We start from the raw sequence: 19296 nt of genomic DNA, 5'->3' as shown, positions 1-19296 counted from the left end.
AAGCGGCGTTAAAGCGACGTAATAAAAATTGTGCTTCAATTACTCTACTATGCATTAAAAGCAATTTTTGAATGAACCACTCATTCAGCTACTCAACAGCTACAGTTATGCGCTTATATATCTTGAGAAGTGCTGGCGAAAAAAGAAAGCCAGTCATTTAATACTCGACAAAAGCCATTTCCTTCATCGTGAATTTAATTTGGTTATACCACGTTACTGTTGATGTTGTTGTTAGTGAGGCTTTTAAAATTTCAATTGTGGGATTATTTGATTTTTATAAAGGAAAACTTAAAAAATAAACAAGACAAAAAAGCTTTCACGCAATTGCTGACTATAAAAGAATGGATGCTAATCGCAAATCGTGTGTTCTTCGGACTACTTCCGTCACCCACGTCCGCCCTGCCTCACACTCTCACTATTAAGCTAATAACCTCGTCAGTCAGTCAAGCATATTGAATATCCGGAAATAGCTGCGTTGAGAACCATGACTTCAATAATATTTGAAAAGTAAATTTGACACTGGCGCCGAGTTCAAAGCTGTGTATAACAGCTAAATATGGAAACTCATAGCGTCTCAGGGTATAAATGCTTCACTGCTTTTATGAGTCGAATCAAATGTTGCGCGTGGGGTAATTTCGTTAACGCATATTAGCGTAGATTACTTTTCGTTTCGGCTAAGTGAAAAGTTTATTCATACATAGCTACACACATACATACTTGCATATACAGAACTTAGCATATTCTTAGCATGGCTCAATAATAGCTATCACTTCCTCTGAATGTCTTCTTCTTCCTCACTTAGTGCTGGTTCGCGCCGAAATGCAGGACGGTTTACCCACTTGGCGCGAGTTGGTCGGCGATCGCATTCTAATTGAGTTCGATTTGCAATTTCGTGTGAATCTAACACGTGGTAAGTTCTTATTCGTAATTTGCTTTGAGTTAAGTGTTATATATAAATTCTTGAGTTATAAAAATGTATACCAAATATGAAAATTTGAATAATTATACTTTTCCACTCTAGAAATTTTCGAAGTCATGTTCGAGGGTCAACAATTCGAACATTTTGGTTATTTGCTACCGAATGCTCTGCGCACTGCTATTATGAAGAAAGAGATGCTCTTCAATGACTACGAGGCCGTGGCCAGCATTATTGATAGATACAATGCGCTCATCGATAGTTTGGTCTTATCGGAGGTAAATATTACAAAGCGCGATAAAAACACACAGAGATATAGAAATATTAACCAAACCTAGCAGTAAATAATAGTTAATAGTTAGTAAAAAAATAGTTAATATCTGAGTTAGGCTGTTGTTAACCACAGAGACATTCGGCTATATTTGAGGCTAAGCTACAAAGCCTGGTTCTTTTTCTTACTTTTTTGTCATAAAAAAAAATAATTTGAGATTTTTTTACTAGAGTTTTCATAAACTAAATGGCAAGTTTTCGATAGGTACCTACTGCTATGAATTTTTCAATAGTCTACTTCCTAGATTTCAAAAATCCTTTAACTTATTCTTGGCTAAAATCTTGAACTCAGTGTCAGGTTAAAGACCTTTTAATGGTCAAAGTGTGGTCCAAGAGTACAAAGAGTCTAAAGGTTCTTTATTTATACTTTTTGGTGGACTCGCTTGGATTTCAAGATACAGATAACGATAGCAAAAAAGACACCACCATTCCTATCTTGTCTTTCTGTTCTCAGATCCACATTCAGTTTCCACAAACTGTATATTCCACATATTTTTTTTAAACAAAATTTTTGATTCTCATTAAGACCTTGCAATAAAATTGGTACAATGGGTTCAACAAACGGCATACAAGAACTTCTGATACATCTATTTTACTTCATCGAAACATATTTTTGGAACCATAACCATTCTCCCTCTTTTCCTTATATAACATAAATAGGTAAATTTCTTACGCGATCACCTTTACGAAACAGAGATAGTTATACAAACCGGCATCGGCCGCTATACTTGGCAGTCCTTCAACATTCTGAAATTTTGCGATTCGGTCAACACCCTCATACGCAAACTCATCTCGATTGTATCGCAAATCAATTTCATACGTTTGGATATAAAAAGTCGCATCGATCGCATCAAGCAGTTCAACCTCTTTGATATACACGATCGTACGGGCTTGGATCGTGCGCCTAAATCACCCGATGTACAATTCACAAACGAATCCAATGAATCTTCAGTGGAAGCACAACAAACATCGAGTGATGTTGCCGATTCGGAAAGTGTCCCCCAAATTCCGGCAGTAAAAATGATACAATTGAAAGAAGAGGAAGCTGAGCTAACACAACAAGAAAAAGAATGCGGTAAGGATATGTATCATTTTCAAGGCTACTTTGAAAAGCTGGAGCAATCGCGTAACGAAAAATGTTCGCACATGAAGCGTTTGTACAATTCCATTGGACCGGTCTTGGTGAAACTCGAAAGTCTCGTATTGGGCACCTTTACGGGACGTTCAGAGAAGATGCGCGGTTATTATACATATTGGGAGCAAATGACCTATCAGTGTATTTTAGAGTGAGTAATCTCAAAAGTAAATGAAGATATCATTTTGTAATTTTTGTTGGCGTTTCCGTTGCAGCAATGCTTACAAAAATCTTAAATGCTACATTGAGCGCTTGCTAAGTGACGTGCCGATGTTTGAAGTGAATGCCGTTATGTTGATGTCTGAGATCGTATTGGAACCGACGGCTTCGGAAATGCAGAATATAATGCTACAGGCGGCAAAGGACTATCTTGAGCGGTGAGGCCAATGTGAAAAAAAATAAGTGCGAAAAATATATATATATAAATTTTTTACCGCTATAAAGCATACACATTTACACACGCTGGATGGATGGCACGTGCTTGCCTTGTCCGCCGATTAATGATGAGTATGGTGACAAGTATATATTTACTTTCTATGAGGATGTGATTAAGGTGAGTTAAAAGCTGCTAAAACTATTTGCAATAACAATAATTACAATTTTCTTCAAAGGTACGCGACATCAGTCATTTAGTTGTGCGCGTACAAGAGGTATCCACCGCTTTGGTATACGAATGCAAGACTATTATATCAAAGTAAATATACCGACTGGACTAAACTGTCTTCCGAATTCCGAAATCTCTCAAAATAATTTCTCTCTCTTATCTCTCTATATGTTGCACTTTTTGCAGATTCAAACAATACTTTTATTTGTGGGCCTTCGATAAGCGCGCCATTGCTGAGAAATTTATTAATCGTGGCATGCCACTTGTCACACTCGATGAGAAATTTACATTCTTTGCCAATATTATTGAGGAGATACAATTGATGCCACCCTACTGGAATACCAAAAGCATACGCATAAATCTGAAGAAACTAATGGACAGCATCTCTCAGCATGCTCAGCAATGGCGTACAATACTTGGAGAATTGCTAGCCAAGAGAACGGCAGACAATATTGTGAGCTTGCGAAACGAAATCAAAGTAAGTTCGTAAGTTTTAAAACATTTTCCAAGAGGCACGTGTTTACTGCAAATAATCGTGTTAACCGTAATTTAGACATACATATATGTGGTCTGTGGTTGGCCGTCAATGAGTAATAAAAGTCAGTTTAGCTTCTCATGTAATGCAAATTTTTTTAAGTTGCTAGAGCAATGCGCGGCAGATATTTCTGCTTGCGGTCATAACCTCGAAATTAATGTGGAACTGATAGGTTGAAAATATTCAAACATTTTTTTGTTTTGGCATTTTGTATGTGTAAAATGATTGTGACTGCATTTTATGACTTCAACTTGTCTTAAGTATTATCTGCAACAAAATATTTTAAGACCTCACATATATTAGATGGTCTAACGAAGAGGAAAAAATAAAAAGCATTCAAAGAGTGGAAACTATCGCTTTTCCTAATTTTTATAAAATGTTTATGTACGCTAAACATACAAGTATTATCAAAAGAAGCATGCCTAAGAACTTCAAAATTACAATTTTACTTGTGGATAAGCAACTGGACCCAAATGTGGTAGCTCTCGAATTACTCCTGCTTAGCGACGTCCACTCTCGGAATAGCTAACTCAACTTACTCTAAACTCGCTGTGAACAAAAACTTATCTATAAAGAGAGTAAAAATTGTATACACTTACGAAATGATTGGCTTACTATCATTATTTTCACAAGACCAAAAAACTACATAATTACTCAAATATGTATTGTTTATTCTTTTCAAATAAGAGGTTTCAAAAGAAATTATCTCTCTATTCTGAGACATTTTGATAAAACCTAGTGAGGACTAAGTATGAATTGTCTTTACTGCCTTCAGCAATTTTGTATTTTTCGGATTCAGTTCATTTTTGGAGCGTCACTCACCAGAGGCTGTTCTGACATCATATTATTGTATAAACACACGCTTTGTCACCAGTAATGATAGATTTGATGAATCTAGAGTCCTCAGTAACGTTGTAAAGCACCTCTTTTGCGACCTCTACTCGAAATAGTTTTTAGAAAAGATACTGGTATTTTGGCACGAGTCCACTATTAAAATGCTTTATACACAAAACATTAACCAAATTGTGTTGAGTCGATCCACAAGAGTTGTTGAGATCGGCTGCTATACTCTCTGATATCTGCAATACGATTTTGATGCTTCTGCTTCTTTAACTGTTTCGTCGTTATCGACACTAACCGAGGTGAATGGACGACTCGTATGAGGCAAGTTTTCGATGACTTGACGTCCTTCACTGAATACTTTTGTGATAAAGTACACTCCCCAAAACACTTCTGCAACATTTTCAATGCTTCGATAGCCGTGATTCCATTGGAAAAATAAAGTTTCAAGCAAACTCGTTGTTCAATTTTTTTTTTTCAATGATAAAAATCATCGGACAAGCTTTTCGCGTCGTTAACAATCAGCTGCTGCCAAACCCACACTAATTGACATATGAAGATCAAATTTGACAAGAACACCAAAAAAAGTTGTAACAAAAATTTACAAAAAATTGTTTATCGAAACGGTCTGCGCGCGCAATTTATATGAAATAGTTGAAGCAAAATGATACTTTCCTTAAATTAGAGAACTTAACCTCTGATTGTGGAAGTTATACTTTCTACTGCTTTCTAAAATTATCGAATAAATGTTTTACGCTGCTTTCCATTAACTATTTCAAGATTTAAATAAGTAATGGTTACAGTTTTTTTTATTATAAAATTCCTTGAACTAATCAACATTTTTGAAATAACACTAATTTCAGGAGCTACGCTTCAATCTAGATATGACCACCAAAGAATTGGCGGACTTCAAACTGGTTATGCAGACCATATCTACAATTCAAACGAAAACGTTAACCTATGAGCAGCGAATACACGAACTGCAGGAAACATATACGGTGCTTGCCGAACACAATGTTAAGGTGAGATACCCATTTTCGACTAAATTTTAACAACTGTTTTATATTTTGATTTTAGCTTCAACTTATATTTAATTAGTATTTTGAAAATAATTCAAAAGTGCACCCTACCATGTAACCCACTTCAGTCTCGCCGACCATAACCCGTTATCACCGAAACTACACGACCACGTCGTGCGAAAACCTTGGCGACAATTTAAAGGCATTCTCAAAAGAGTCTACAAACTGTGAAAATATTATTTAAGTGACCCAACAAACCAACCGCATTTGCGCTGAGATTTCATATTTCGTCACATACGAGTTAGAGCGCCCACATACACATACACATGTACGCGCATATGTTGAGTCCATGGCTTTTTTAGGCAAGAGCTCAGTTACACGCTGTTGACCAAAAGCATTTGAATTTAAGTAAAATGAAAATTTATGCCAGTCCACATGTGTGCCAACAAACGCGCCCACATGCAGGCAACCACACACACACGCACACACTCACGCAGCATGGCGGTTGCAGTTGGCGCTAGAAGCTGTGCGACATATACATACGTGTACGCCCACCACTAACTGTACTCTGCAGCCTGACTGGAGCTTGACTAAACTAAACTACAAAAGCCCCGCTTTATTTATACATGCAAATACACATATATTTGTGTGTGTGTGTGTGTGGGGGGTGCTTGTGAGTCCACTTTGGCAGTGGCCGGCAAAATGATGTGCTAGTCACCCGCCTGGACGAGCGACAACAATAACCGGCTGCTGTAGTGCAATTCCTTTTTGTATATTTTTACCATATTCAAATAAGGATTTTTCGAAAATCCTTCTGAAAGTCGCTCTAGTATTTGCACTGCAGACAGCGCCAGTATGTTTAAGCAGCGGCAGCTAGAAATTTCCCAACCGACTGACCACTGAGCAGTGGCTACCTTAAATTTGCATGCGCATACACGTATATATGTACAAGTATACAAATGTGTGTGTGCACACATGCAAATTCTTGCAGATATTTCTATTCACATATTTGTGTATGGGTGTAGCAATTCTGTTGGCCTCGCATTTTGGTAACCGCTCCAATCCTTTCCATCCCCAGAAATCAATGCTGTCCCCACCACCCATGCGGCGCACAAAACTTCTATGTAAATTTCAATACCTTGCTTCTTTCGAAATTCGACCAAATCAACTATTTTATATTGCAAAAGCTTTTCAACTCCTATTCATTCATATACTATTGGTCTTTGGCCAAACTAAATCTGCCAGGAGCGCTCTGGCGCGTAGTATTTCCCCGCTCCCACTCATGCTGACGTTCAGCAGACGGAATTAACTAGCATTTTATAGAAATTAATGTACAAAGCATCGAATAAACTAACCGAAAGTACTGTTAGCCAATGAACGAATGGCCGAAATGTTTGCATTTTTCGATAAAAATTCAGAAATCCAGAAATGTATTAGAATTTATTGTACGAAGTATGTTATTGCATACATTTAGTCTGCTTCCAATGTTTTTGTTATTGAAAACAGCTAATTGTGGAATTTGCTTTGCAGTTATTAGTGAGTGCAACATATTTAAGGCTTGTAGCATTACACTGAGCTTGTTTGTGGGTTTTGTTAGTTTTTATTTTTAATTCGTGTGCATAGAGGCAAGCATAGATACGTGGTTAGTTCGATTCAACTCCTCACACTGATAATCTCAGTACTGTTGATAGGGTCTCCAGCGTCTTCTTCTGAATGTTTCAAACTTCTTGGCGAATTTTATTAACAGAGTATAATAAATTCCAATAGAACACAAGCCTTATATGAACCGAAAGAACAGACCTTCATTAAACTAAGTACAATATAATTTAAGGAAGTTATAAGGGCTCTAGCAAGTTCGTAAGCTTGACAGCTTATTTTGGGAGTAAAGAAAGATAAATCGGATTTTTTCTTTGGGGCTGTATTGAACATATATTTTAGATTTTAAAAATATATTCACAATTTTAAACGGAAAAATTTAAAAGTAAGTAAGTTGCAATAATGAAAAAACTGTCTTCGAGCACCATCGTCGTCGATTTGAGAAATGTAGTTTCGAGCTAAAGCTTTCTAACATAAACGCTTCGACACTACAACAGATTGAACTGAGAAATTTGCCTTCTTCACAATTCCAACAATTGAATAATGTTTAAAACACTTTTTGCAGCAAAAAAAAAAATTTGATCTTTTTCCAATTCTCGAGTGAAATTTTACCCATTTTTCCCAAAAATTAACTCTTTTCCTATCATTACTCAGAAGAGTTCTTCGCTCTTTGTTTTCACTATGATTATCGTAAAAGGAACTTCTTTTTACACTGTTCACTCGAACAGAGCATTTTTGTACCCTGAACAGGGTATATTAAATTTACTTAAAATTTGTAAAACCCAGAAAGAAACGACGGAGACCCTATAAAATAGATATATATATGTACAATATATAAAAATTAACAGCGTGACAAGCTGAGTCGATATGAATGGGACACGGTTGTCTGTCTGTTGCAGGTTTTGAAATATCGGTTTGAAGCTGCTCAGATTTGTCGGAAACGCCGATATCGGGCCACCATATAACTGCTATGCAAACTGACCGATCAAAATCAAGTTCTTATATGGAAAATTGTTTTTTTTTTTGGCAAGATATCTTAACGAAATTTGCATAGAGTAGGGAATGGAGTAGCTTTTCCCAAAAATAGCTTCTGCTTTCTTCCCTGGTCACTCTAAAACGACATTTTTTTAGCCTAATTTTACTAAAAGGGGCTTTCTCTTCTTATCGACTGATGGCTTAAAAATAATTAGTACGATCATAGTTTGTTTAAGCTTTCAGAGATCTATAAAATATCCGTTTAACACCATTTTTCTAAAGAGAACTCTGTTTTCAACTTGTTTATTTAAAAATACTCTTCTTTTTTTCTAAACAAAACCCCTTAATGCATTGAAACTTTATACGTACTAAGTACTCTTACTAAGAGAGACAAAGAGAAAACTAAAAAAAAAACTAACAATTGCTAAGTTTTGAATTTCTGTTTAATATGTATATAAATTTCATTTATTTGTCTTTCATTCCCCCGAACTGCTTATAACATCCCGGTGGCTGCTGCACTTGCCACAACTTTTGAATATTTACGCAAATATTACCCACATGGTGTTCAAACAAAATACCAAAAATTCAAAACGTTCACCACCCAACAATCAACCAACTACCGTTATAAATATTTTATTATATTGTGATGTGCGCCAACGCTAACTATTATACTTATTATGATTGTTGATGCTGATGTGGTTGTTATTATTGCTACTGTTACTGTGGTTTGCAATGCATAGTTCAACTTTGACGACTTGCTGATGTCCCATCACCTAGAGAAACGTTGGAATCGTCTTTTCCGTTCATCGCTCTTCCGTCTGGATAAGGTGCAACCAATTAAGCAGAAATTCGCCGATATGACGGCTGTTGAAATTTCATCATTCTGGGAAGAGGTATGCTTTCAGTGTGTTATATTGATTTATATGTATACATATATCATACATATATAATATTATATATAAAAATAATCATTCACATTAACATATACCAGAAATATATATCTATATTTAAGAACTTTTATATATTTTACTTTTTCTGCCAGAAAAAAACATTAAAGCAAAAAACTAGAGATAAATCTCATCCCTCAGTACCAACTTCTCTACACTCATTCCTACAAAAAAGTTATATTTTCAAAACGCTCATCGAAAAAAATAAGACATTCTGCTTAGAAAAAATTACAAAGTGGAATAAATGACTCTAAATTTTAAAACTTCAACACGCTGATCAATCCCCATATTATAATTGAGTATATTTTAGACAGAGGATTTCCCATAATCCTAAAACTTTCGATTTATCAGAAAATAAAGAGTGACGAATCGAACATACAACTAGTATAAATCAAATAATTTTAACGAGTAGAGAGCGAGCGAGTATACAATTATAATTTACTCAAACAGGTAGAAGAGAGAAGAACAGAATACTAAAACAGCGAGTAGAGACATGGATACTTAGGTACCGAATATATAGGGTGATACATTAAGACGGCTATCATAATACACCTAGCAAAGCGAAGCCAGCTGGTGCATTTTTGAGATTTTTTGCCCAAAACATATATAACTTTGCTTTATCATCTAGCCATCATTTCTAAATGTCAGCCGGCTAACAGTTATTGCTAAATGATTATATGGAACAATCTGTCAAACAAGTCTGTCGTCGCTTTTCCCCCACTACTTACCAAGCCTTACTCATTACGCTCTTTCGTTGGCATTCACATCTTCATTCATTTCATTTGCCTGCTTTTTCAGTTCATTCTTCTTTTTTGTAATTTTGTTATTCCATTATTGCTTCCGCTTTCAATGTGAATTTAATTGGATTTTCTCTTGCGCTACCATTTTAAAGAATATCTACTAATATCCAAAGAGCGAGTGTGTCTTTCAAATGACATAACTACAGACATATAGACCAACGCTCATATATAATATATATAGGCATATGTACGCACAATACGTGGCTTCGTGTCACCCACTGCCGGCTGACAGACGTCCTGCAGATCCATGTGCGCTCTCAGCTCTTGCGGCTGCCTGCTGCCTGCTGCTGTCACTATTATTGTCTATTATATAACAGTAAGCACTTCATGGCGCGCATTACAATAGTTCGGATTACACCCCCCACCCTAGCACCACAACTCGCATGCACCAGGCACGTCGGCATCACTGCACGCCTTCGCCTCTGCAGCCGAATACATTTGCACGCCGCTTGCCGCTTGCATCCTGTCGCTCTCATTTGCTCAGCATCCGTCTATCGACAAGGCTGTCTTGTCGCTGCTGTCAGTTCTGCAAATTCTGCATTCCACACACACATACAGGCGTGTGTGTGCGTTCCCGTTCATTGGTATTATGCGTTTTACGTTTTCACTTCACCACTTTTGTCTGCCGGCATGCATTTTATGTGCTTCATTCGTTTCATTTGCGCATCCGGCCGCCGCTTATTCTTCCCACTCCGCTTGCTTGCGCTGCTGTGCATTCAGCTTTATCTTTAGTTGCTGCGAGCGAAGAAACCATGAGGCTTGCTAACAAACCAAGAAAACGAATTAAATTGAAGTGTTTATTATGCGAATTAAAAGCGACAATAAGCCGTTGGCTGTTGCTAGTTGCTGTTGTTATGGCTTCTTTTATTATTGCTGGCCGTGTGTTGGCGCTGGTAGAAATGGCCACCAACTCTAGCTCTTTGTCATCCGCATAAAATTTAGATTTTACCGTTGCAAAGACAGACTCATAGGTAAATGTTTGCCTTTCAGTGAGAGTGTGCGTAGCGTACAAATTGTAGATGACAATGGAGCATTTAAAATTTTCCATTTAAGTAGAACGTTTACCTAAATTTGTATTATATATATATACATATATATATGTGTGTAAGTACATAAGTCATATTCAAACAAAATTTATTATTCTAGAGTTCTAGACATTGTCGTATTTTTATACTCTCACAACAAGTTGCTGTAGAGTTCAACGGTGTAAAAATTAGACAATGAGCGTGGCACCGTCCAGCTTAAGTGAAGTGCTGAATCTCAAGACCTACAAGAGCAATTTAAACCAAATTTGATTCATAACATTAACTTGACATTCATATGTGTGAGTACTGTGAAAATGGGCGATATCGGACTTCAACCACGCCTACTATCCATGTATCAAAATTATAAATTCCATATTTAAAATTGCATCAGCGTATAGCTGACTTTTTACCGAAAATCCCGATTAGTGAGATCTACATATTATTAGAATTCGGAGAGAATATTTTTATGATAACAGTGTGCCCTTGTGCCAAAAATGTGTAAATACCTCCCTTAGCGCCCACAGACCTAATATCAAGATTTTCGAACTTCCGGTTGACTTTATAACGAATATATCGGCGAAATAAGATAAGATATTCTATGAAAATTCAGTAAATGCATAATAGTGAAAATACGATATAATAATAACCAAAATCTATGAAATCGGTCCATGAATTACCCCAGATACCATAAACTACACATAATAAGTTTATTTGTGGCTTTATGAGTTAACTTCATAAAGTTGCGTGGAGACATGTATATTTCACACGAGTATATTTGAGTTATAATATAACCCTTCCTGTAGACCTGTCATATAGTGATTTCCCACATTCGAGATCCACAACAAAAATGCTTGATTTAGTAACCGATTTCCTTTCTGTACAGCTTAAAATTATATCTTAAGTGCGTGAGATTTATAATTGTACATAAGTGGTCATTGAACTTTTATGTCACTTTTAATTTGATAAACTAGTAATTACGAGACAATGAATTCACCCTTGACGGAAAAACAAGCGATCCCGTTCCCGAAAACGACCAATTCGCTTAGCACAGAATTGTAAGATGGTTTATAATTTTTTCAAGCTAGAGTCATGTGTCTTCACAACTCACCATCGGCGAAAAACAGCTCATAGAGTTTCTTTAGAAAAAGAGCATACTAAAAAATAAACGCGGACTTAAGCTAATACTTTCATTAGAGAGTCGTGAATCGAACAAACTATACCACCTTCTTAAACAGATTAGCAGCATTTGCGATGAAACTTTTGTACAGTCCACGCCTAACGTTTTCATCAAAAAAATCTTATATAATATCAAGTCTTGATCGAATTTCACTTACTAACATTGTTTGTTCTTTCCCTCGTAAAACGTTTGACAAGAGGGCAGCGATTAAAGAGAGCGAGCAAAGTAATGCCGAATCGAAAACATACGGCTCTACTCTCGTTTTGATTTATATGCTTTTATTTTTTAATATTTAGTTTTAATCATAATATAATAAGCTATGTTTGGGTTTTTATTTGATTACAGTGTTTATAAAAGCGTTATTTATTAAATTAAAATTTAACCTACACCTCAGAGCTCTCTCACTGACTGTCAAATCTTAGAAGTGGGCCAACCGAAATAGTTTTACCTTACATTTCATGTTCATTTTTCTTTCGCAGTACGAAAAACTCGAATAATTCGCCTGAGAAATGTACTGTTATTTTATTTTTAGTATTCGCATGCATATTTTTAAATACTTGATTACAACAATTCAGATAAATCTATTAACATATAAATAATTCAGGTAATCTGCGTTCGATATCGGAAATTTTTTTCTAACTTACTTCACCCCTCCAAAAACAGAAAACTAAAATTCACAATAATATTAATTCAAATTCGGCTGACTACATCTCTCCACCTGTCTAAACTACAATAGTCCAACTTACAACAAAAGCGCAGAGCTGAGTAAATAATAGTCTCGCACAAATACCTATACAATTTGACCTACTGCAATTATTTGCTTTGCCGCAGCTCATTTTAGGCTTTTGATTCATGCGAATGTACTCATTCACTAACCCGCTCATTTGTCAAAATCAACACTACTCGACGCAACTCGACGTAACTCCACTCCTCTGCACTCAATTGAGTTGCATTAATTTGCATTTAATCGCATATTTGACCGTGTTTCATTTCCTATTCACCCACCCTAGCTGGAGGAATTCATCAAGGACTTTGAGGAGAACGGGCCCGGTTCGGTGGGGCCCGACCTGGACAAAGGCAGCAAGCTGATGGACTTTTACGGTGCCAAATTGAACAAATACGAAGAGCGGCGCATTGAGTTGTGTAAGTACTACAATGACTGAGAATACATTTTTTTGTCTGGCGTAAAAATTCGCTGGTTTGCAAATTTTGTTTAAATGTATATGTATGTGCTTGTACTCATTGTTAATTTCGTATAACTAACTGTTTACTCTTGCAAATTCACCAAACTCGAAGAGCAGCAGTCCATTCCTTGAATCTTTGTTTGGCATTAGTTATTATAGTATTAACAAAGTTTTCCTTTTCTCTCATTCCAAATCAACCAACACTGATTACCACTTTGCACAACTCGCTACCACTTCGCCTTTATTCCATTTCATCTCCTGTGCTTACGCAGCCAATGCGGAGAAACTTTTCGATATGCCGATGGCTGATTACAATGATTTCTCAAGAATCAAAACTGACTACGAGGGTATGTTATTGGTAAGTCCACGGCGCATCAGTCAAATATCATCAATCTATATTATTGCACACCCCACACCAGTCCACAACAACAAGGCTGCTTAACGGCCATCCAATCACCAGCACCGTTCTTTCAAATCAAATCGTCAGGCAAACAATTTAATTTTTTAATTAATTTGCTTTGTGCCACTTTGCTGGCCCGAAGGTGGCAACGTCATTGGTTGGTGCGTGTAGTTTTGCACAATAGTTTGCTTAATTTTTATTAACTTTATAGTTTTACAAACTTTTATTAAATCGCCACTCACTACATTTTACCGTTCCTATGCCTACACTACAGGTCTACAAACTGTACAAAGCCTACAAGACTGGCAGAGAAGTTTGGTCGAAGACTCTATGGGCCGATTTGGATCCACAAATACTCACGGATGGCATCGAAAGTTACATGAAAGAGTTCCGCAAACTACCAAAACAGGTATGTATGCGCATAGACTATATGTATGTGTATACTTGTACACTAGTATGCGGAGAGAGCAAGTCAATTTCTGCTTGAGTGTTGAAAGTTTCCTAATTAGTTTGCTTGAATGGTTTCCACTGGCGGAATTAGATAGTGATTAAGTGTACAAGTATATGTACTCACAGGGTTCAATGTTTTGATATCAAAGTACAAGTAGCGTTCTGAAAACTGTGACAGTTTATTTTTAGTAGCCTCTAATATATAATAAGATTTGATAAACGAACTCCAGCAAAAATTATTAACAGTCATTAATTTTGAAAAAGATATACTTAGGTATTCTTTGCAATTCTCCCTGTTAGTTGGTTCATACTTCCATTTTTATACCCTGAACAGGGTATAGTAAGTTTGTCTCGAAGTTTGTAACACCCAGAAGGAAACGTCGGACATCCTATAAAATATTATATATGCATAAATGATCGGCATGATGAGCTGAGTTGATTCAGGCATGTCCGTCTGTCTGTCTGTCTGTCTGGATATACTCGAACTAGTTCCTCAGTTTCAGCTATCGATCTGAAATTATGCACCCGTCATTTCCTCACCAAGAAGCTGCTCATTTGTCGGAACGGCCAATATCGGACCACCATAGCATATAGCTGCCATATAAACTGAACAATGTAATCTCCGGAGAAACTATATATATCGGATGACTATAGCATATAGCTGCTATACAAACACGGAATGAAGTGCTTCTATGGAAAACTCTCATTTGACGAGGTATCATCACGAAATTAGGCGTGAGTTATTGCTTAAGGCAACAATTTATTCTCCAGATCACTATATCATATAGCAGCCATATAAATTGAACGATCGGAATCAAGTTCTTGTAAGAAACCTTTTATTTGTGAAGGGTATTATAGCTTCTGTGCAACCGAAGTTAACGTTTTTTCTTGTTAATACACTAATTGGATTCTAAAAGAATTCTGTGCTTTTGAGATCTGGGAGCTAGACAAGTCTATGAATATTAATAGTTTCTATGCGATATATAGTTTTTTATAAAGTCAACATTTTTGATGAGAACATAAGATTCTAGGTGAAAACACAAACTATGGGACATACATATTTATCGAAATAATAATGAATTAAAGAGCTTCATACAACTCATGAAGCTGATTTCGCTTTTAATAAATTCACCTTCATACTGATGCTAAATGTCGTCTCGGGTCACATTCTCGACATAACCAGCAGTAGAAGCATGAAAACTCGAGTATTTCGATGTCAACATAAGCTTTAGACATTTAGTTATACAGAAGCAGATCGGTGGCTAAGTCCAAGAATTCTAAGTTTAGCTATCGGGTTTCGCCTAAGGATTTTTACTAAAAAAAAAATAGCAAGTGAAGTATGAGCGCGAAAAACACATGGAAGTTTTTTAACTCCCTCTCTGCGCAAATATTTGTTTCATAATCACAAAATGCTTCACCCTATATAAATTGTACGCCTTGTTTCAATAGCTCATTCCGCTACTTGATTGTTTCATTCTTGTGTCTTCACCTTCAATGTGGACGCGTAATTTTAGTCCAAGCTTACGGCTGATCCTGTTATTCCCAGCAAACATCCCCACCACTACTGTCTCTTAATTTTGCTTTTGCAGGTGTTGTGTGTTGCCGTTGCAATTTTGCCAAAAATAAAGAAACGCTTTCATCGAGGCAGCTGCAGCAGCGATGGCAGCAACTGTTCTACGCAGTGACACAATTTCCACTTTCTTTCTGCTGATTATGACAAATTGATTTATTTACTTTCCTAACAAGTTTTATGGCACTTTACTAGCAGTTTCCGCATGAACTTTCTGCACTTTGTTGTACGCCGGAAATATTTTTTAATTGCACAAGCCAAACAAATTCCGAAGTCATAAAATTTCTATTATGCATAAATTTCAGCAAGTCGGAAAGTTTTTTTTTTCTCTTTTCTTGCCCCTTTTCTTCGTCGACTGATATGAGTAGTTTAGACTTTGGATTTTGCCACATGACTGCCTTTCGAGGCGACTGTAAGTAGAGATACTCGTAGTTCATTTCGGTGTGACATTATTCATTTTAAGGTTGAGCGTATGATAGTGTATAGTAAATTGAATTGCGATATTAAGATGAGGTAAGACAAGAAATTTATCGTCATCTGATGCTCTTACTCACCGTTCAAAAAATTTCATTTTAAAGACGAACTATAAAGTTGGAAGGGTATACAGTGTAAATGCACTTCTTTTAAAACATATCCGAAGACAGGCAACATATTACAATCAACGGCTTTTCTAAGCCGCCTAAAACGAAGAGAATACTTGTAGTTCGCTTAAAGAGGAACGCGATCGGTTTAGCTTTAAAAATTCAGTTTTCTCATTGGTTCTTTAAAATACTGTATCTGAAGATATTCTAGTCCCCGACCTGATAACAACTTTTACCAGCTTTGGCAATAATCAATAACTGACTGAACTCTAGTAATCCTAAAATATGTATAATAGAGATAGACAGGGAAAGAGAACAGTGTTTCATGCTCCTCTGCTATATCCAAATTAGACGTAAGTCTTCTTATTCGTTCGAAAGCGTAATGCAATATTTTCCTTTTTAATTGGCAATCGCTATCCATATCTGCAAATCTCTTAGCTAATTGTTATGCATTGAATTTTACGCCGATATGTCACTGCAAATAAACAGGCACACTCGTGGACCCCTACATGCACATTATAGTTATATGTATGTATGTTAGTAAATGGAATTAAGGCACTTCGGCTTCACTAAACATATCGTAGTCGCACACAATCAATTCCGTCCACAAACCATTCGAATTTCATGTTATTTGCACAGACGCTAAGGTCGAGCCCATTCAGCTGTTGTCAGTCGCATTGCAAGGCGTGCCAACTCGCTCGCGGCCGCTTCCCACCAAACAGCTTGCAATGTATGGTTGTGGTTGGTGGGCTTAGCGGTGTCAGCGTGAATTATGACAACTCTGACCAGTCGCCAGCAACGCTGCAGACGCGCGTTGTCACACATGTGTGTATATTTGTCGAGGCAGGCGAGCGACGCAATCGAACTCCCCATGGCGAGTTGTTTTCAAAATTTCATAGAACTCGTGGGCGCAATAAATCGCATTTCGAAGGCTGCAGCGGCGCATTCAAAAATACTACCAATATGGAGGTCAACACACCGCTGAAGCGGGCCAAGCGGCAGGACCACAGCGCCCAAATTGTTAATTTAGGCATACAATTGCCTAATATCAGCCACTGAGCGGAGTGCCTGATGCGTCCATTGCATATGTTGGTAATCATATAAAAAGCCTACTACGCCGGTGCAGCGACGGAGGCCAGCACCGATAATGGTACAGCCAAGTTGATGTTGTTGTTGCCAGGCCAATGACAATGGTTCTAATAAGAGCAGCAACAGTGACATTGAAAGCAATAACAAATAGCAATAGCTAACCGCAACATGTCAAACATTACATATTATATGTGGTGGTCGCCATTTCGCGCCAGACTAGCCGCTCGACCGGCTATTACGCATAGAGCAATTGCTATAACCCAACTTATGTTGCTGCCGATGCTTTTTTGTTATTGCCGATATTTTGATTATTTTAATTTCGTTAAAATTGATTTACATTTTAGTTGCGGTTGATTTGTGTGGATGCAAGTGAAATTGTGTTGGCGCTGGCTTTGTCGCATAAAGTCTGCGTCATTCCATTGGCTTCTACATGCTCGCGTTGATCGGTGGATAAACACAGTCGGTCAGTGCGCGGCGAAGTGCAAGGCGTGAGGCCCTTGTCAGCCGCCAGCGATAAGCACTGCGTTGTTGATTATTTATTGGCAGGCAGTGGCCTAATTTAGTCAGGCTAATAACGAGTCCATCCGCGCGGCTTAGCATTGCCTTGTTGCGTTGTGTGAGCGCTGAGCAATTTGTGATTGACCATTTCGAGATTGGTTGGCATAATTGAAATATGCGTTAGGACAATTGCGCGTGCTGATGGAAAATTACACCACATAAATTTGAGAAAGGTCCAACAAATTAATTTATGGGGGTTATGGCAAGCATAAATTTTAAATGGTTGCAATAATTTTTATTTATTAGTCAAAAATTCATGAGATTAAATGCTACATTTAAATTTGCCAAAAAGTTTTAAAGAATCAGTTGATATCACTGGCATACATTTTCAGTTGTTGAAGAGTTTTCTGAATAAACTCTATTATTGCACCGTTTATGTGGCTCAGACTCGGAAGCAAAATGTTTCTGAAAAGAAGATTTATTGATGGGTGTTCATAAAAGAGATTACAAAAATGCTATGGGAAGTTTACTAATTTCCAAACTGAAATATTTGGAATATTTATTAATTTATACGTAAACTTTCCTGTAAAATATTTGGAATTTTAATTCTTTAATCTATAAAAAAAAACTCACTCAACCCATTAACTCTACCAGGTGCGCTTACTACCCTCTGGTATGATGCTCGAATTGAGCATGAAACAATTCAAGAATACCGTGCCGTTAATGGTCAGTCTCAAAAACGAGGCCTTACGCGAACGCCATTGGAATCAATTGATGGAGAAGACGGGTCAATACTTCGATATGGCGCCAGCACGTTTCACGCTAGAAAATATGTTCGCCATGAAACTGCACGAGTATCAGGTATGTTTGATCTACAATTAGACTTTACCTAACTCTTATTCATACTTTGTATTTTACTTGTGGTTCTAGGAAATCGCTGAACAAATTCTCAATAACGCGATTAAAGAGCTGGCTATTGAGCGTGGCGTTAAAGCCGTTGAAGACACGTGGGCCACCATGGCATTTAAAGTGCATAGACATTACAAGGGCACGGAGGATCGTGGTTACACATTGGGTTCGGTGGAGGAAATTATCGTAACGCTCGAAGACAACGCCATGAACTTACAGTCGATGGGCGCATCACAGTGAGTGAAAGCACTTGTAGGACGCTCAGTTGCTATAGTTCTCTTACGCTCTATATATATATAATGTATTTTTTTTTTTTCTCAAACGTTGTATTGCTAACGCTTTTGCCACAAATTCCAGCTTTAAATGCGTTATTAGGTTTATTTATGTCTGATTCTTTATTCTTGTTCGTTTTGTATCAACAAACCTTCACATATTCTGGGATTATTTAGTTTATTTAAATAACTTTCTTCATTTTCCTTACTCTATTTGATGTCTCCTCGTTTTTGTTGTCCGTGACATAAACTAGCTACTCCACGCACTTGCTTCGCTTCGTTTGTATCAATTTCATATGTGTACTATTTATGTATGTATGTATGGCAGTCGCTCAAGTTAACCACAAGCGTTGTCATGTCGTCAATGTGACAAAGAAGCGCTAGGAATTCATGTGGCATCATTTTCCTGTTTATTTGTTAAGATATCAACCATAGCGCGCAGCG

General features: G+C 37.1%; 1 protein-coding gene across 1 annotated transcript in view; it reads left to right on the top strand.

Moving 5' to 3' along the window:
* Dhc98D (Dynein heavy chain at 89D) overlaps positions 1 to 19296 on the top strand; it is a 92369-nt gene that overhangs the window by 7197 nt on the left and 65876 nt on the right. The window contains exons 9-22 of the mRNA XM_070105888.1: positions 803 to 910; positions 1022 to 1194; positions 1907 to 2532; positions 2597 to 2758; positions 2826 to 2934; positions 2993 to 3075; positions 3172 to 3463; positions 5224 to 5382; positions 8691 to 8843; positions 12910 to 13042; positions 13356 to 13441; positions 13758 to 13892; positions 18326 to 18532; positions 18602 to 18816. Coding sequence (XP_069961989.1) covers positions 803 to 910; positions 1022 to 1194; positions 1907 to 2532; positions 2597 to 2758; positions 2826 to 2934; positions 2993 to 3075; positions 3172 to 3463; positions 5224 to 5382; positions 8691 to 8843; positions 12910 to 13042; positions 13356 to 13441; positions 13758 to 13892; positions 18326 to 18532; positions 18602 to 18816 — 2641 coding nt within the window. The remainder of the gene's footprint in view (positions 1 to 802; positions 911 to 1021; positions 1195 to 1906; positions 2533 to 2596; positions 2759 to 2825; positions 2935 to 2992; positions 3076 to 3171; positions 3464 to 5223; positions 5383 to 8690; positions 8844 to 12909; positions 13043 to 13355; positions 13442 to 13757; positions 13893 to 18325; positions 18533 to 18601; positions 18817 to 19296) is intronic.

Source organism: Bactrocera oleae, chromosome 2, assembly GCF_042242935.1.
Source record: "Bactrocera oleae isolate idBacOlea1 chromosome 2, idBacOlea1, whole genome shotgun sequence".
In the NCBI taxonomy this organism is placed as follows: Eukaryota; Metazoa; Arthropoda; class Insecta; order Diptera; family Tephritidae; genus Bactrocera; species Bactrocera oleae.
This window is presented reverse-complemented; position numbering and strand designations above follow the sequence as displayed.